General features: G+C 60.9%; 1 protein-coding gene across 2 annotated transcripts; it reads right to left on the bottom strand.

The window, feature by feature from the left end:
• Positions 1-1,352: 1,352 nt before the first annotated feature.
• Positions 1,353-7,372, bottom strand: KDF1 (keratinocyte differentiation factor 1). 2 transcript variants are annotated; one of them, XM_066335156.1, is made up of 5 exons: positions 7,334-7,372; positions 5,923-6,070; positions 2,913-3,984; positions 2,035-2,109; positions 1,353-1,457 (listed from the first exon to the last, which is right to left on the bottom strand). In XM_066335156.1, exons 3-5 carry the CDS (start codon positions 3,964-3,966, stop codon positions 1,375-1,377), a joined length of 1,212 nt encoding a protein of 403 aa, XP_066191253.1. In that variant the 5' UTR covers positions 3,967-3,984; positions 5,923-6,070; positions 7,334-7,372; the 3' UTR covers positions 1,353-1,374. The 2 variants fall into 2 exon arrangements, with proteins under 2 accessions (XP_066191253.1, XP_066191252.1); XM_066335155.1 differs by having other exon boundaries at positions 5,923-6,097; positions 7,334-7,366.
• Between the last annotated feature and the right edge of the window lie 11,725 nt (positions 7,373-19,097).

Here is a 19,097-nt window from a genome sequence, read left to right as displayed (position 1 = left end):
AATGAAATCCTTCCTCCCTGCCCAAACCTCTGAAGAGCAATCACAGGCTGTAAAACAGAGGCACATTGCATTTCAACTAAGGCACATTTCATTTTAACTAAGGCACATTCCATTTAAACTGAGGCACAAAACTCTGCTCCACACTGAAGCCCAGAGCCTATCTGGGCTTCCCTCTCCCCAAAATTCAGTGGGTGTGTTTATCCTATGGCTGGTAAATTCAATGAAACGTTTTCTGCTCATGTCCAAGGGAACCCAAATCTCCAAACAAGTCCCACGGTTTGATGTGTTTGTGATAAACACCCAAGTGGCAACAGCACAGATGCATCTTCCTCCTGCTGCAGCCCCCAAGGTCACTGTGCCCTGGGGACAGCAGTGCCCACCTCCTGGCTCACTCCAAGGCAGCAAAGGGAGGAACAGGGGCTGAGTGCCCCCAGGGAAAGGAAGGGACCAGCAGTGCCTCACAAACCCTCTGCAGACACTCTCAGGAGCCTTTCCTCTCAAAGCAAACCACTTTTAAGGGATTTTCTAGCAGAACAGTCAAAGAGGCCAGTTCTGAACCACAGGAAGTCAGGAGTGAAATCAAGTGTGCCCCTCACCTGGCACAGCCCTGCTCCAGGCTCAGGGTTGGACAGGGAGGGCTTGGCAGAGGATTCACAGCAGGCTGGCAGAGCTGATCCCCATGGTCTGCTCCTGCAGGGCAGCCCAGCAGCCATCCCAGCACTGGCACTGTCTCAGGAGTGGAGCCAAGAGCTTAAAAATTAAATTAACCCCATAAATCTGAACCTTCTCCTCACAAGGCAGCAGGAGACGACACCAAGGCTCAAGGCAGATCTGGCTACTGAAAACACCAGGGGTAGAAGACTTTGGGTTTGTGGGACCAACACAGGCACTTCAAATAGAGATTTGGGTCCCTACAGAGCAGGATCTCAGCCTGCACCTCAACATCAGCACCAGCACAGAGACACCACACAGTTATTCCCTGTGCAGGTTCACTTGGGCAACACCAGGAAGCAGGAACTGTACAAGAGGTCCTCAAAGCAGGAAAGGGCTGAGCCACTGAGGCTGCTGGAGCTAAATGGGATTTACAGAAATCACAGAGGCACAAGTTATCTGCTACTTCCTTGTCCATCTTCTCCTCCCTGGGCACACATTCCCCCTCCCAGGTTCATTAGCTCCGCAGTTTGCTTCCTTGATTGTCCAGAGAAACCAAAACATCCAGTGAAATTCAGGCATCAGGAGGAATCTGGCTTCAATAAGGATCAGGGTAGACTGGGAAAAAAAACAAAATCAAAGGTGGCACAGCACACTCCACACGGAAAGAGGAGGATTGTGGCTGCAGCAGAACCTGGGAATGTCTCCCTGCTGCTCGGTCCTTTAACAGTACACCTGGAGCAGAGGTGCCCCAGAGGAGTCAGTCTCTGTGTCCTGGAAAGAGGAATCTCTGCTGGTCGGAGAGCCTTGGGGAGGAAAGAGAAGAGCCATTAGCCCAGGGGGAGCACAGCAGTGGGGAAGGAGCTGCCACAGGAGGCTTTGTGTACCATGAGGGAGGAGAAAGCCACACAAAGCCACGGCAGGGAACAGCCCTGCCTGCACTGCAGCCGTCTCCCAGGACAGAGCTGCTGTGCAGGAGGAAACTTGTCTTTTAGCCCTGGGGTGCTCGTTGGGAGGCTCAGAGCCCGGGGCAGCCCGTCACTCTTGCCTGCTTCCCTTTTGCACAGTTCCTTTTGTTCCCAGACTCACCCAGCTGTGACCTCTGGCAGTCACACCCCAAACACAGCCCCAAACTTTGTTAGGGCACAGAGAGACTTGAGAGCTCTTAGGACAGGTCCCGTGCAAGGACAGGGAACGTGCCACTCTTGGATTTCACCCTTAGCAAAAAGATCCCCCGACCCAGGGAGTGCCCGAGCTCCATCCCTCCCAAAGCCCAGGAGAGCTGGGGGGAGCCTGAGGAGCGGGGTCAGCCAGCCCCTGAGGAGGGTGAGGACAGAGGCAGGGGGGCTCAGGGCACCCCTGTGCCCCAGGCAGGAGTGTTACCTGCGCTGCTGTGCCGCCTCATGTTCCTGGCCATCACATCCGCCGGCGTCTCCTCCGAAATCTGCACGGCCAGCTCTGGAAGGGAAACCAAGAGGCCTGAGACACTACAGGAGGATGTGAGGGATGAGTCAGCATTAAGGATCAGGGAGCACCCTCAGGGAACAGGAGAGGCAGAGTCTGATTCTTCCCACTGCCTGGGTAGTCTGAGCTGTGTGTCCTCAAACCCCAGGGGCAGCCTCTCTCTGCTAATCTGGGAAGCACAACACCCACACGGTTTCCTCTGCTACTTCTGGATATCTCCTTGCCCCCTACACTCAGCTTTTCAAGGTTTTTCTACAACAAACTGTTATAACTTGCTCTGGAGCTCAGACACGAGGCTGCTCCCACAAGGAGGAAGAAGCAGGAGGCACTGGTGCTGCGGAACAGCCCTTCCCTCCTCTCTGCAGGGATATTCACCGTGTGGAGGAGGTCTGGGCTCGGAGGACACACTGCCACTGGAGTCTAAGGGTTGCTATAGGCAGGCAGCACATGGGAGAGAGCCAGCTGAGTAACTGGACATCCTCTGGCACAAGCAGCTCGTCTGGTCCTACCAGTTCAGTTTGACTCACGGTTTTTCTGCCTCCCTTAGATGAGCACAGGCAGCAGCAGCAGCAGCAGCACAAACCCATCAATTACTCAGCACAAACCTCATGGGCAAGGAAAGACAGGCACTAGGAAGCCACAGCACAGGGAGGGTGAGAAGCAGAACTCTCCCTAAGGACCTCCACTCACACATCCCAGGAGAACGGTCCCACTGGGGACAGGAGCTCCCAGCTGCAGCGCCACATCTCCGCGGCTTTGGTAACACAACCCAGGGCCACCCAGGGGGCCCCACGTACCGTCCTGGCTGATGACCATGGACTCCAGCATGGTCTCGTTGCCGCTGTCGGGCGCGTGGGCCCGGCTGGACTTGTCCTGGTGGCTCTGGCCGCCCGGCAGGGCGATGTGGGGCCGGACACGGCTCTTGCGGGTGCTGATGCGGATGATGCCCCGCACCAGGCGGCACTCGGCGTCCTGCTCGTCCAGGTTGTAGTCCTGAGTGATGCTGTTGATGAGGTCCGAGATCTTGTTGGTCTTCTCCAGGAAGACGGTGTCCGAGGTGCACTTGGCCAGCTCGTCGATCTGGTGGACGCTGAAGAGCTCCGTGAGCTTCTTGAAGATGAGCACGTCGATCTGGCGGCTGGACATGGAGCCATTCAGCTCGCTGATGTCCACGTCCGACTCGTGGAAGGAGTAATACTCCTCCGAGCTCCGGTGGCTGCTGGGCAGCGGGGGCTTCTCGATGCTGTTCCTGAAGGGCTTCTCCAGCAGCTCCTTGCAGCAGGAATCAGACTCCAGGTGGTGGTTGGGGCTCCTGTTTGGGTAGACAGGGATGCCCTTCAGCTTCACGTCTGGGTAACTGAAACTGCTGCCCATGCTGGACTTTTTGATCTGGTTCCCGTTCTTCTCAGCAGGAGAGCTGCTGGTGGGGCTGTTCGGCAGCCGCCCGTTGTAGTCTCCGTTCTTCCCATCCTCTGCGGAGGCCTCAGCAGGCCCTGGATAGGGAATGCAGACACCGCAGTCCTGGAAGCAGCCCCCACACGTCACTATGCAACACAAAACGGCCTTGTACGTGTTCCAGGCCTGAGACAGCGAGGAGCAGCAAAAGCTCTGGTTCGGGGGAGCCTCTGCTGTGCCAGAGATGAAGGTGATGGTCTCTGCCTCCCGGCCGTTGGAGTCCTTGAGCTCGGCCTTGCGCCCTTTCCTGTCCCTCATCTGCTGGGCTCTGCTGCGGCCGGCCTTGGCCTCGGGCGTGGAGCCACTGAGCACCTCCAGGCTGACATCCGTGTCCCTGGCCGCCCGTGTCCGCAGGGGCACGGTCTCCCTCTGCCCGGGGCTGCTCCGGCCCAGCATGGCTCGGCTCTGGGGCACCTGCAGGACACACGGGGCTCAAACCACAGCAATCCACCCATCCCAGCCCCCCTCAGCCAGCACACAGGGGTCTGACAGCCAGAGACTCCCAGAGGCAAGGTTCCCGTGATTTATGGGAATATCTGGCCTCAGGACTCACGCTGTTCTCACTCAGGGCCCGCGTTCTGGGGCTCTCCCACTCCCCGAGTTTGCTGCTTCCTTCGGGTCGATGCTCAAATCGGAAGAGAGATGCTTTAAAAGGGCTATTTTCAGACATCAGAATCCCTGTAACCTTCAGAAGAGTTTCCTCCACGCAGCTGGAAGAGGAGTCAGCTCCAGAGCAATAAAGGAGCAGCACAGCTGGAGGTGGAGCCACTGACAGGCTCCAAAGGGAAAGTATCTTTTTTTAAACAACTTCCCTTTGTCTTGCATTCCTTAGGATTAGGCTGGGCCCTGACAGCACTTATCCATTTCAAAACACATCGTGCCCAGGAGGAGATGACAAGCAATCCATCATTATGCAAGCTGCCAATTCCAACTCCACGTTATTTGCTGCTATCTCAATTGAGAGGATTTAGCAACGACAGCATCACCAACACTAATGATTTTTGCCAGTCATGCCAAGGTCGGGTGATGTCAAAGACTTCCCTATGAAAGCCCAACGTCTTCATCTGGATTAAGGAAAAGATCTTGTCAACGAATCAGCCTCAAATCCCTCCCCATGGGAACAAAACCTTTCCAAACCCTGCTCCAGAAATGCCACGGCAGACCCTCTCAGCTGTGCCAGCACAGCTCCTCAGCCCTGCAGCAGGAGGGAACTGTTGTTACAGTGTGCACTGGCACGTTCCATCTGCACTGAGCCAACCTTCACACTTCAGCACCTTCATTCTCCCCATTTTTAATCTTTTTATTATTAAAGCTCAGCACGGGGCGGTGTGAGGAAAGTCAGGTCAGGGCTGTCACTCTCCACTTGGACTGCTCTGCCTTTATCCCAGGCTGTGGTGGGTCCTGAAATTCTCCATGGTTTCCAGGCTTCTTGGCAAACACTGCTTTCACCTCCAAGAGATCCTTTTAAATACTAATTAGGGTAATTAATAAGCAGTGAGAGCCTGGGCATAGCTTAAATGTTTTAGGGCTGTCCTTGTTGCCTTACTATAGACTTTCTATAGGGCACCTCAAGCATGAATAAATAAATCTGTCAGACCTCGTTAGAGCACTACCTCTTTTTCTCTGGTTTTTAAACCAATAGTCACATTTTCCCCACAAAGAAACAGGTCCAGAGTGAAAGACAGGCAGTTAGAGCACACCGCTGCTTTCCAGGAATATTTTGGCTCTGTTACCTTACGAAAATTCATCCTGGGAGCTCCCTTTGCAAATTCAAAATAAAAAGCCCCAGATGCTCCTGTTTCAGAGCAGAGCAGGCAGAGCTCCCTCACCTCAGCATCCCTGGAGAGTTTTGATTGTTTTCACTTCAGAACAAGTTGGGGGTTTTTCCCCTCAACTTCCTCATTTTTGTAATGCAGTTCAAAATTTAAAAACAGACTGAAAAAAACACGAAATGAAATGAAAACATTTGAGCTGGGAACTGCTTTCTGGGATGTTTCTTTTCATTCCAAGGCCTCACTGAGAGACCCAACATCTGCATTGCACAGCAACACTCCTTTATATAACAGACAATATTCTGGAACTTCAGAGCACCTTGGGCAGAGAGAGGAGCATTATCTCAGCTCTGAGGACAGGACCTGCAGGCACAGGTCTCAGAGACACCTCTGGGCTCGCCCACTCCCATCACAGCTCACATTTCTGGGACCTCTGGACCACATGGAAAAGTTCCTCAGGAGCACAGACAGGACACAGCTCCTCCACCCAGCAGCCTCCTCAGCACAGGAACAGACTGGACCAAACCCCTCAGCCATAAATAAATGCCCAGACCAAGACCCACAGCCCAGGGTCACTCACACGATGGTCGGGGACCTCCTCTGCTCTCACACAGGCACCGTGAGTGACTGCAGAAGATCCCTCTAGAGAGCCTCAGCATCTGCTCCAGAGCAGCCAGGAAGGATCCACAAAGGATTTGCAGGACTCAGAGTTAGCCAGGGTCTAAGATCTTCATTGTTCAGAGGGTGGGATTTCCCTGCAAAGTTTTCAAAAAGCTCAGTTAAGTTGTGACTCCCCTGAACCACGCCACATCCATCTGCCTATAACCACACTGCTGGTGCTGCTGGCAGCAAGGGAATGTCTCCCAAATCCAGGGACAGGATTTACACACTGATAAAGCCTCTCTGAACTCTATGGAACCACCTACAGCTGTGAAGTGTCCTAAGGAGCCTTGCCAGGAGCTGGAATTCACCTGTTGAGCTGTTCCCAACTGCTCTGCTGGCACTGGGCAGGGCTGGAGACCCTGCCCCAGAGTAAATGTGGATGCAGCATCCTCCTTGTGCATCCCTGGGGATCCAACATCCTCCCTGCGCATCCCTGGGGATCCAACATCTCCTCTCCATCTCAGCCATTTGGGATAAAAACAACCTGGCCAAGGAACTGCCTCTTGCCAAACGCTCCCCTGTGCCCCGGCCCACAACACCCACCCTGCTCCAGCTGACAGCCGGGGCTGCACCACGAACACAGCTCGACCCAAATGACAGGGAAGGAAAAGGGGAGACCCACCTGGGCACCGAACAGAGCCCCTCTGCCCACCTTGGGCCCCACCACGTCCTGAGAGAGGAGACGCTGGCAGCAGGAACAACAGGGAACGGCCCCGTCCCGCACGGGCTCCCCCGCGCCCCACTTCGCTTTCCAGCCCTGAGAATCAGCCGAGCCCGGCACGGACCAGGGAGACCCGGAGCCCCCGAGAAAGCTCCGGCCACCAGCCCTCCCAGGGCCGGGGAGGGGGGTCCCGGAGCGGCGGGAAGGGACAGCGCGGGGGACACGGGGGACACGGGGGACACGGGGGACACGGGGCACAGCCGCTGGCGGGGCAGGGCGGGCTGTCCCCGGCCGGGGCACCCGGGGCACCGGGAGGGAGACGGCGCCGCGGCGGGGGGAGCCCGGAGACCGAGGGGCGTCCCGTCCCTCTCTCCCTCCCCGCCGGCCGCGGCCTGAGGCTGCCCCCGAGCCGAGCCGAGCCGAGCCGAGCCGGGCCGAGCCGAGCCGGGCTGAGCCGAGCCGAGCCGAGCCGGGCCGGGCCGGGCCGAGCCGAGCCGGGCCGAGCCGAGCCGGGCCGGGCCGGGCCGGGCCGAGCCGGGCTGAGCCGAGCCGGGAAGCGCCGGGAGGCGGCGGCGGGGCCGGGCCGAGCCCCGGGCTGATGCCGGAGCTGATGCCGGGGCCGGGGCCGGGGTGAAGCCGGGCCGGGGTCGGGCCGGGCTCTCGTTACCTGCGAGCCGGGAGCGCGTCCGGCCCCGCCTCACCTGGGCCAGGTGCGCCACGTGACCGCGACGGGCCGCGCCGAGGGACAGTAGAGCTCCAGGGGCGAAGCTGCTCCGTGCCAGGGCCGGGAACAGACCGGGAACAGACCGGGAACAGACCGGGAACAGACCGGGAACAGACCGGAGGACAGACCCCCGCACTAGCCCCGGGAACAGACCCCGGGAACAAACCGGGCGATAAACCCCGGGCACAGACCTGGGAACAATCCTGGGAATAGACCCGGGCACAGGACCCGGCACAAACCCGGGCACAGAGCCGGGCACAGACCCCGGGCCGGGCAGAGTAGCCGAGAGTTTGCTCCGAGGATCTGTGCCCCAAAGCAGCCCTGGTTCCCAGGGTCCTGGTCCCAAGGATCCCTGCCAGGAAGGATCCCCTCCCCGAGCATCGCTGTGCCCACCCTGAGAGTTCTCATCCCCGGGGGTCTCACTCTCCGAGGGTCCCTGTCCCAAAGTGTCCCTGTCCCAAAGTGTCCCTATCCCAAAGAGCTGGCGATTCACTCCTGGGGCAGCCCAGGAGTCCTGGGGCTTCAACCTGAAATCCTGATGCAGAATTCCTTCCCTAAAACTGTGCTGGGATGAAAGAGCAGTGCCTGAGCCCCTCCTGCCCTGGTAACTGGGACACTCGGGAAAATACCTGGGGAGAGGCTGGGAGAGATGGCACCGACATTAATTATTGCTGCCTGTAATAAGGCTCCGCTTTTCTGGAGCACATCCCAGCACGGGGCTTTACAGAGGCTGGAGATGAGGCCGCTGCATCCTTCGGCTCTGTCCTCCTGCATCCCTAATCCCCGTGTCCCGGGGGAATCCCGGGGGCTGCACCGGCCGCAGGACGCAGGGCGAGGTCCCATCCCCATGTCCCATCCCGGTGTCCCATCCCGGTGTCCCATCCCGGTGTCCCATCCCGGGGCTTGGTGCCTCGGCACGGAGGCACTGCCAGGGAAGGGAGAACAAAGGGAGAACAAAGCTCTCACCGCGCTTTTGCATCACCGAGGTTTATTCTGAGCGCTGCTAATTGCAGCCTCCTCTGCTAAATCATTAATAGCTCCACAGCCCGAGCAGAAATCCCGCAGTGCCGGAGGGTTTTGGGGACTCGGGCTGTGCCTTACCTCAGGGCAGGGGCATTTCTTGTCTTTTTCTGCTATTTGCATTTACCAGCCACTGTCTGCTCACCACTGGGATGTGCTGGGACAGCCTGGGGACACGGCTGCTCCGGGGACTCACCCTCAGCCTCACTGCCCAGCGTCCCCAGGCCACCTTCTGATTTCTTAAACCACGTCCAGGCACAGCTGCTCCCCTTTCCCGTGTCCCTTCCTCACCCCGGAGCAGGGACTGGAGCTGGGAAGGCGTCAAGCAGCGCAGACACGGGGGGGTGACCCAAAAAAGCAATTATTTTCTGAGCAGGTAATGACGAGCAGGCGCCTCCTGAGGTCTCTCCAACCTCGGCCAGTCTGGGAGGGAATGGGGGAAGCTCAGGGCAGGACACACCCCAGCCCTTTCCCCTCGGGGGTCCGGGTCCCACCAAATCAGAGCAAAAAGAATGAGAGAGGAGGATGCTCTGTTCAATTACTGCCTGTCCCCACAGTTCTTTTGGGCTGGGGGCAGAGGGAGCATGAAAAGAGCTTTAACCCCACGGTGGAGCAGCACCCCTCAACCTCCACACTTATTTCAGAGCAGCGTTTGTATCAGACCACTCAAGGCGAACTTCAGCTTCCCCACAGCCTGGAAAGCAGCCTGAGGAGCCCCAGGGGATGTCGGAGCCGTGTTCCGTGTTCCGAGCCCGGGCCGGGGGCTGGGACGAGCCGGCAGCGGGGGCCGGAGCCGTGACGCAGCAGCCGCTGACGCTGCTCCGGTGCCTGGCAGACGTGTGGCAGCCTGGCAGGAGCCGGAATGTGATGCAAAGCACAAGAGATGGGGTTTTTTTCCTCCTAAGGTAAGGAAAGCAAAAATGTTACCAGCCCCGTGGGCGACATCCACCGAAGGCCTGGATGCCGCTCTGCCTGAAACAGATTTAGGCTGGGCTTTTGTTTTTGGCTTACGCTTTTATTCTAGTCCGGGGGTGGGATGAAACCTTGACACCTGGTTTCTGCCATCTCTGCCGCTCCGATGTGAGACCCACGCACCTACATGAAGATGCGGCCGCTGATGCTGACATTCCAGCTGGAGGAGCCCCAAAACGCAGGCCCTGGAGGAGCAAGGTGCCAGCGGCACCTCCCTCTGCAGCCCCCTTCCCTGGCAGCCCACTGCCGCTTTATGGAGACCGTGGGAATGACGGAATGCCAGCAGTGACGTCGGCAGCGACATTGCTGCGACAGCCCCACGGCCAAGGACACCCCCGGCCCCGGGACACCCAGCCACAGCCCCTCCCAGTGCCCCCCTGGTGACCTTCTCAGTGCTTCCCAGTGATTCCCCCCCGTCCCCAGCTCCGCATTTCCCCCGGCCCCTCCAGGGGAGGACAGTTTTCCAGCACCGCTAACGCCACCGGACCGGTGCCGTACCGAGCCTTGTGCCCGGTTCCGAGCTGGGACCCCTGACGGTGCCACACCGAGCAGAGCCGCCCCGCCGGGGCTGGACGGTGCCGAGCCCGGGGTCCCATCAATCGGGCACCGGTGCCGCACCGAGCCCGGTGCCGGTCAGTGGCGGCCCATCCCCGGCCCGGTGCCGGTGCGGTGCCGGCCCACACGGTCCCCGGGCTGCGCCGTCCCGGTCCGGGTCGCGTGTCCCCCGCCCCCTTGCCCCGTGCCGGCGCGGAGCCGTGCCGGAGCCGCCCCCGTCGGGGCCGAGCCGCCGCCGCCAGCACCGCCCCCGGGCTATATATCCCCGCCGCAGCCCTCGGCTCCCGCTCCCATCCATGGCTGCGGCGGCGGCGGCACCTCCGAGCCCCACGGGCGGCGACGCGCAGCGCCCGTCCCGCGGCGGCGGCGGCACCGGCGAGGCCAAGAGCGAGAGCGGCGGCCCCGGAGCGCTGGAGCTGGCGGCGGCGCGGCGGAGGCTGCTGGCGGCCGAGGGCCGGCGGCGGGCGGCGGCGGAGCTGGAGGGCCGGGTGCGGCAGGTGCACTGCGCGCTGCTGCACGCCGAGCTGCGCCTGGCCGCCCGCGCCGAGAGCCTGGGCCGCCTCGGGGCCGGCGTGGCCCAGGCGCAGCTGGCGCTGGCGGCCCAGAGCCAGCGGCTGCAGAAGGGGCTGCGCCGCCGGCCGCGGCCCCGGCCCGGGGCTCTGCTGGCCGCCGCCCGCGCCCTCCGCAGCTGCGTGCCCTGGGCCCCCGGCCGGAGCCGCGGAGCCGCCGGCGGAACCCCCGTGCGCCGCCTGCCCGCCGCCAGCCGCGGCTCCGCCTAGGGGCTGCCCGGGGGCTCCGGGGGCTGCGGGGCTCCGGGGGGCTCGGGGGGGTTTGGTGAGTGGGGTTCTGAAAGCGGGGGACGCTTGGATGGGTCTGGGGGACCCTGCGGGATCTGGGGACCCCCACGCCGGGAGGGACCCGGTCCTTCGGAGGGGTTTGGGAAGTCTAAATTGTGAGGACACGGGAGCTTTGGGGAGCCGGAGGGGTCTGGGGTACTTGAGGGGGTTTGATCCATGGGGACCCGGGGAGTTTGGGAGTTCTGGAAGTGGGGGGGCACCTTGTGGGGCTCGCTGACGGAACTGCGGGACCCTGTGCTGTGGGGGGATCCGGTAGGGCCCGGGGTCGTTCAGGGGGTCCTGGGGAGTCTGATGGGATGGTACCTGGTGGGTTTGGGAGTCCTGGGGTCGGGGCCACCTTGGTGAGTGGGAGGAGCCTTGGGGACCCTGCAGGATCTGGGGACCACCTGGTGTGGGGTAAGCCGGTGGGGTCTGGGGTCCTTTAGAGGACTCTGCTGGGTTTGCAGCAGGTGGATTTGAGGGTTATAGTTGAATTCTGCAGAACGTGAAGGGTCCGGGGGACCCTGTGGGGTGGGGGACCCAGGAGGGTTTGGGGAATCCGATGGGCTGGAACCCAGTGGATTTAGGGGTCCCAGAGGCATCCTGCAGGGTGGGGGAGGTCTGGGACCTTGGAGGGGGTCTGAGGGGTCCAACGGGATGGGACCCAGTGGGTTGGAAGGGCTTAAGCATCCTTGAGTGTGCCTTGAGGGAGATCCTGCAGGGTCTCGGGGACTCTTTGGGGTACCCAGCAGGGTCTGGGGACCCCAGAGGGTTCTGATGGGGGGAGACTTTGGGATATTTGGGGTTCCGTAGGGGACCTGTGGTATTGGGGCACTCCAGGGGACCCAGCAGGTCTGGGGACCTTGGGGTGCCCTGAGGGATTTGGTGGGAAAGCATTCCCGAGGGCTGCGGTGCTTCAAGGACTCTGCAGGGTCAGGGTCCAGGGGCTGCAGTGAACCAGCAGACGGGGGGACAGAACGGTTTTGGGGGACCCAGCGGGTTCTGGGAACCTCTCTGGCGTTGGGAGACCCTTCAGAGTCTGGGGTTTCTGGAGGACCTTGCCAGATTTGGGGGTGTTTCTGGAGGAATCTGCTGCCAGCACCCCCAGCCGGGGCTGGGCTCCTCCCTCCTGAAGGCAGCAGGTTCAGGGCAGCCGCTCTGGGGCAGGGCCCCTTCCCCGTCCGGGGTGCCCGGGAGGGGACCCCAGCCCCGGGGACACCGGTGGGACTGTGACTGACACGGGGCAGCCCTGACGTGTCCCCTGCAATCCTCGGCGGGATGGAGCGGGCTCGGGGCCGCCGCAGCTGCACCAGCCCGGGCAGCGCTGGGGGCTGCATCCCGGGGACACACCGGGACGGGACCGGGCTCGGGAGCCGCTGGCACCGCTCACCTCCCACCCAGCCGGAGTTTGGGACTGCTCTGGTGACCGAGCAGGGACACTTGAAGGCTCCCGGCGCTTCCAGCGAGCGTCCTTGGGGACACCCAATGTCACCTGGTGGCAGAGCCGGTCGCTGCGGGCTGGCAGGAAGGCGTGAGCAGCGGAGATGGGCTGGGGCTGAAGGAGGCTCCCTGCCCGGGCTGAAGCATCTCTCTCCGGGGTGAAGGATTCCTGTCCCGGATGAAGCATCTCTATCCGGGCTGAAGCATCTCTCTCCGGGATGAAGGATTCCTGTCCCGGATGAAGCATCTCTCTCCGGGGCGAAGCATCTCTCTCCGGACCGAAAGCCTGTGCAGGGCCCCGGTGCCGCTGTCCCGGTGGCTGTCCCCGCGGCTGTCCCCGCGGCTGTCCCGCAGCCCTGAGCCGGCCGCAGGACGGCGGCTCGGGCCGATGGAAGCAGCCCGTCCCCCCGGGAATTGCGGATGTTCGGCTGCCGAGGCCCCGCTCCGCCGCCAGCGGCTCCGGCCCCGCCGTGCCGAGCTCCCGCAGGGGCCTTCTCCAGAAGCTGCATGAAGCCCCCTGGAAAACCACCGAGTCCCCCGCTGTTTATTTCTTTATACATTTCCATTGAAGAACCCGAAGGCTGGGGTCGGGGTGGGTGGGGGGATCTCGCTGACGCCCGAATGTGCCGCGCCTCCCCGGTGTGACAGCAGGTCTGTTGTGTAACCCTGGCCGCGCTGCCCGCGCCGTGCTGCCCGTGCTCTGGAATAAACTTTGATATCTATTTTATTCATTACATGCAGAGTCCTGAGGTGCCGGTTGTAACATAACCGGGAGGGTGATTAGAATGGGGATTAGCAAATAAGCCCCGGTAATGGCATGTAATTAATACCGGAGTAGATTTCACTGATTATCGACCTCTTCCCTTCTGTGAGTGTGTGGAGAGATGTGGAAAAATCTGTTCATAATTCCTGCAGCAGGATATCACTGTGTATACACACACATATATATGTACATACCTACGGACATGGTCTGTCCTGAAGAACTCACATAAGGTGACAAACAACGCACAGCTTGCACATAAATACCTGCAGAAAATAGGTGGCAGAGAAATATTTAAGCTCCTTTCCTGCCTTTGCAGCCCCACACTCAAGATCTCTGTCTTTTCCCCATTAATCCCAGTTTTCAAACAACTGATTGAACACTTGGTTTTGTGCTGCCCCGTGCAGAGCTGGGAGCGCTCTGACACCTCTCCCCAGTTCCTGCCCTTTCACTCCTCAGCCCCGGGGGAGATTTTCCCGTGTGTAATCCCAGCCGGAAGGTGATTCCATGGCCGGGAGTGGAGTTCGCTGCTAAGAGCAGCTTAGGGGTCTCAGCCAGGGGAAGAGACACATTATCTCTCCTGGCTTTCAATTAATAGTATGGAATGCACAGCTTGAGCCTAAATCCCTCGATTTTCCCCCTTTCTCTGGTGATTATTTGCAAATCAGCTTTTGACCTGATTAGAGCAGAACCGACTTAGAGGAAATGCAGGGAAAGACCTTAAATTTATAATAAATCAACTCCATTAAAGCAGAAAGGCCAAAATCATTAAAAATCCCTCTGTGTGATGGTTCCTCCCCACCCCTCAGTCTCAGTAAGGATACAGTCTCATCCCACTTTGTATTCCCGGAGTATCCTCAGCTGGAACATGACATCCATCCCAATTCACACACTTATTCCTATTTCCCTCCAGGATGGGGGAGTCTGATGCAGTCAGTGAGGACAGGAGGGTTGGTGGAAGGGCCAGGAGAGCCCAAGGCTCCTCAGCACCCTGCAAAGAGCTGGAATGAGGATATCTGTCTGCCCCAGGGAGTGCCACGCTCAGGATTTCACAGGGTGGGGAAAGGCACATCCATCTCCGGGGGCACTGGGATGTCCCCCTGCTCGGCAGGAGGAGCAGCAAGGGCCGTTCAGTGGCACCAGGGAGGGTGGGGACAGCAGCTGTGGCCACACCTGGATTTGGGACTGGAGGGGTAACAGCAGCTCCCCAGGCTGAGGCTGGAGTGGGAAGTGATCGCCGTCCCAGGAACAGGAATTAAACAGGAATTAAAAGGAAACAGAAGCAGGCCCGGAGTTCCAGCCCAAGGCAGGAGCAGCCAGCACGTCCTGCATCCCACAGGAAGGAAGTTCCATCCTTGGCACCATCCTTGCCGGGGGTCCTGGGCCCGTTTGGGGCCCAGATCCGGGGAGAGCAAACACAGAGCAGCCGCAGCACAAGGACAGGCAGGGGGCAGCTCCCCGGCGGCCCCGGGACAGTGCCCGGGCTCGGGAGGGTTTTACATAAGCCGCTGCCTCCCTGCCCTCCCGCCAGCACCGTTACATAAACGGCACCCACACTCGGTGGGTTTATGGGATTATTCCGGGACAGACTTTCTGGGAAAAATCAAATTAATGTGGCACGTTAATACCTAAGCCTGGCTTCTCCCCTTTCCACCGTTAATTCCTCCAGCCTGGGCCTGATGGAGCGAGTCGGTGTGAGGGGGAGACACGGGCACAGGGACCCTCAGGGGGACAGAAACTGCCCAGGGCCGAAAGGACTCTGAGAGGTTGAGGGGAGAGAGGGGGAAGGCTGGGAATGTGGGGGGCTGATGGAGAGGGGACAGGGAGGGTGAGGGAGTGATGGAGAAGGGACAGAGGCCACGTGAGAGTGACGGAGGGAAGGCCAGGGATAGTGGGAGAGTGATGGACAGGGGACAGCGACAGTGGGAAGGTGACAGGAGAGGGACAAGGATGGCACAAGAGTGATGGGGAGGGGACAGGGTTGGTACAAAAGTGATGAAGCGCAGTAAAGGGACTGGGACAGGGGACAGGAACAGGGAACAGGGACGGGGGACAGGGCACAGGGCCTATGGACAGGGACTGGGGCAGGGGACAGGGACCGAGGACAGTGGACAACGGACAGTGGACAGGGACTCGGGGCAGGGGAGGGGGACAGAGAACAGGGACAGGGGACAGGAGACAGAGCCAGGGGACAGGGACTCGGGGCAGGGGACATGTGACAGGGGACAGGGCCCGGGGCCAGGGGATAGGACAGGGGACAGGGCCAGTGGCCAGGGACTCGGGGCAGGAGACAGAGGCAGGGGACAGTGGCCAGGGGCCCGGTGCCAGCCCGGTGCCAGCCCGGTGCCGCCAGCAGAGGGCGATGCCCCGCACCGCGGCCCCGGTTCCCGGCCCGTCCCTCGGGACGCGATCGCGGCCCCCGAGCGGGAATTGCCCTTCCCCTCTGATTTATCCCTCGAGCAGCCGAGCCCGGGCTCCTCACCCGCCTCCTTTGGGGGCGGAACACCCACACTGCGATTTTGGTCCGGTTCTGTTCCTTGACCCCGGAGGGGTCTGCAGGGTGACCTGCACCTGGGAATGAACCCGGCCGTGCTTCTGGCTCCTTCTGAGCGGCGGTTTTCCCGTCTTCCCACCCCTCACCCCTGGGATGAGCGGCCTTGTGCCTCATCCCCGTTCAGATGTGCTGAGGAATGCCCCAAAATCCACTATTTTCTGTCCTGTCCCCCCGTGCCCGCCAGGTGGGGGATGCTGCCCTGAAGGTGGGCACCTTGTCCTCACCACCTCATCAGCCCCGGAGCCCAGGGGTCCTGCTGTGGCTCTGGGGAGCTCCCAGGCCTCAGAAGCCCATTCCCATGGCACCTGGATGCTCTGTGCTCGCCTTACTGTGTTAAGCTCCTCTTGGTCCACTTCTCTCTTCCCCACTAAAGCTCTTTAAGTCACTGATCTCGTTAAACCTCAGCAATCGGGTTGTTTTGCCCTGCCAGGTAATGAGCCTAACTCGTGCCCTGCTCACCCCTGCCCAGCCCCAGCCCTGTGCCCACACTGGGATGTGCTGGCCCAGCACGGGGCTCCCCTGCTCCTGCCTCTGAGCGCGGGAGCCCCCCGAGGAGTGGGACCCCAGGGACATCCCTGAGGGACGGTGGCACGTGTGGGTGTGCTGTGTCCCTGTCTGGAGCAGGATGAGGCCAGGGTTGGGCCAGGATACAAAACTGTGCCACGGGCTCCATGTGAGCCTGGGGGTGCCCCAGCTCCAGGCCGAGGTGCCACCTCTCCCGGGGTCCTGCCTGTGCCCTCCACGGCCCAGCAGAGCTGGCATGAGCCTCAGCTGCGGTGCCCATCCTCCCTGGCACAGCTGCACCCTGGGGACCCCCACAGACCCTCTGCTTCTGGGTGATGAACGGCATAAAATGTCTTGGTCCAGCCTCACCCCCTCCTCACACCCCTTTTCCAAGCATTTGGGTGTTCAGGTTTGTCCAGGCATTTGAGCCCTTTTTAAAAGGAATCCTTTAAGGGAAATGGGGTAATTAAAGCTGCCACAGGAGGCCTTGGGGACGTGGGTTCCTAAGGTCTTTCTCCCTCCAGGAAGGCTGGGCACAGCCAGGACTGTCCCAGCCAGGATTTTCCAGGGTTCAGGTATCCCTGCCTGGATCACCCCCGAGTTTCCCATCGCAGGGTCTCTATTTTCAGTCCTGGCTGCCCTAACCCGGTCACACGCCTCTGCCCGTGCCACAGCTGCCCCTTCCCAAGGCCCACAGCTGCTCCATGTCCCTGCTCGGGCAGGATCCCACACCTCCTCCAAGGACTGTGTCCCCAGCAGAGGGGATTGTCCTCCTGCTCCTGCCCAGAGTGGATCCCCAGCCCCCTGCACCTGCCCCTTCCCCAGAGCCCCAGGGTTTCCCTACAGCCCCAGCAGCCAAATCTGGATTGGCAAGTCCTGGGAAGGGCAGAGCAGTGAGGGATGGTCCCCAAAATAGCTCCATGACGTGTACAGCAAAGGGCAAGGTGCTGCTGCGAGGTTTTTGCCTTGCTCACTGTCCCATCTCGTGCTGGGACAGATTCCCCCTGCAACCCTCATTCTGTAATTTATAATAAACACGTAAAATTGAGTGTCTGAAATGGAATAGGTCGATATTAAACCCAAGTCCCAGCCCTGCAGCAGGGATGCCCCTCTCCTGCCCCCGCTAATCCTCAGCAATCTGAGATGACGAGCCCTGAAACCTGATCACGGTTCATTAAGAGGTTTAACGAGATTAATTGCCAAAAGCACCAGTTACTGCTCGCAGCCCTTCCCTCGAGAGGATCCAGAGGTCCCTGGGCTCCATGTGCTGGGGTGTACGTGAGGATTTCCTAAAAACTGCAGCAACATAATCCTCAAAACTGACAAATCTGGGGTTTTGGGGGTTCCCTCCCAGACGGACAGCTCCAGGTCTCCTCATGTCCCAGTGCCATCGTGTGGTGCTCATCCTTCCCCGGGTACCTGTGGGTCGCACTGAGCCCTCGGCGTCCCCAGCCCCAGTCTGCCCACTGCTGTCACTGAAGGAGAGGATCCAAGGCCAAAAAACCCCCAAATCTTTCCAGCCCTCTGTTGTTTGCCAAGCGGGTTTTGTTCAACCAGCGAAGTTCATCTGGAAGAGCTAAAAACGGGGTGTTTTGGGGGGGTTTGAGCAATCCCAGCGCAAGGATCACACTGAGCACTGGGGCTGCAAGGAAGGAAAAGGAATAACCACCACATTCCTCTTTCCCTCTGCGCCCCTCCAGCTGTGCCCTCAGCCATCCCCGTGCCAGGGGTGTGCCCACCAGGACCCCGGCCTGTCTGCATGGAAACCACCCCGGACACAGCCCCGCCACCCCCGGGGGACTCCCGGCCACCATCGAGTGCCACCATCGAGTGCCACCATCGAGTGCCACCATCGAGTGCCACCCCCGAGCCCCGCGCCCTCCCGCGGCCCCGGCTGACGCTGGGGACTAAATCTGTCGGTGACGGGCAGGAAAGGAATCCAGGGAGCAGAGCCAGGCACGGGCTCCTCTCGGCTCTCCCCGTCTCGCCTCTTATGGAGAGGAGCAGGAGGGAAGAGGGGCCGGGAGCAGCTCCCGTTATGGAGAAGCCCTGGGGAAGCCCGGCAGGGCACGGGGGGAACAACGTGCTGGGGACACGCCACCGCCCGCGGGGACAGCCCACGGATCCCGGCCGCCCTGCCGGGGGTCTGCCCTCGCCGGGACAGGGGGGTCCCCGAGAGGTGCGCCAGGGACCCCAGCGCTGTCACCGGGGGTGAGGGGCTGGGGGCAATGGCACCACTGAGGAAGGACATCCAGCATCCACACACCCAACTCCAACACCTCGGGGCTGTCAGAGCACAGCCCTGCTCAGCTTCACACACAGGAGGGTTTGGGGGTGGGTTTGGGGTCTCAGATTCTCTGGCAGATACAGGGCAGAGCCAGGCACGGTCCAGTCCCATCTCCACCTCAACACCCCTCCCTCATGGCCAGATGGATTCCCTGAGTCCATGCAGGAGTGATTCCTCTTCTGGGCTGCAAATTAAAACCCGCTTTGTGCAAACCCAGGCAGCACGAAGAGGTTCAGCAGCTCAGCTCAGTGACAGGTCAGGGCACAGCTGCAGCCCCAGGGCCGAGTCCCGCTCCCTGGGAACCTCCCCCGGGGCCGGGAAGCAAATCCTCCTGCCCTTTCCCACGTGTTGTTGCGCTGGACAAATATTTGTTTTGGAGAGCGCCGCCGTGGCCCGAGCCCCGCAGCCAAGGCCGGCCCTGGCACCAAGGCTGCTCGCAGGGACGGATCCTGCCCGGACCAGCCCCTCTCCACTGCAGGGCAACAACCGGCGCGGGGCTCATTCCAGGGATGGGCTCTGCCTTCCTCAGGGCTCAGGTGGTTTGTGCCCTGCCGAGGGGATCCCCTCCTCCGCAGTGAGACACCTCCCCGGGCAGGGGCAGGGGTCAGGAGCCCAGCGCAGCCCCCCGCGAGTGGGGAACAGGCCTGGGCTGCCCAGGGCCCTGGGATGTCCACACCAGGCTCCAGCCCCCGGAATCCTCAGAGACAGGCTGGGGACACACCTGCGAAGGGAAAAGCCTTGCCAAGCTGCTTGATAATCTGGGAGGGAAATCCCAGCCC

The sequence above is a fragment of the Sylvia atricapilla genome, chromosome 24 (genome assembly GCF_009819655.1).
Source record: "Sylvia atricapilla isolate bSylAtr1 chromosome 24, bSylAtr1.pri, whole genome shotgun sequence".
NCBI classification, from domain to species: Eukaryota; Metazoa; Chordata; class Aves; order Passeriformes; family Sylviidae; genus Sylvia; species Sylvia atricapilla.
Note: the sequence above shows the minus strand (reverse complement) of the source record. Positions and strands in the feature narration are given on the sequence as shown.

Coding starts and splice junctions, on each gene's coding strand:
- KDF1 (XM_066335156.1), bottom strand. CDS start 3,966: ATGCTGGGCCGGAGCAGCCCCGGGCAGAGGGAGACCGTGCCCCTGCGG. Junction 2,110..2,912: donor CATGGTCATCAGCCAGGACG/GTACGTGGGGCC, acceptor TTTCCCTTCCAG/AGCTGGCCGTGCAGATTTCG. Junction 1,458..2,034: donor GAGGCGGCACAGCAGCGCAG/GTAACACTCCTG, acceptor TTCCTCCCCAAG/GCTCTCCGACCAGCAGAGAT.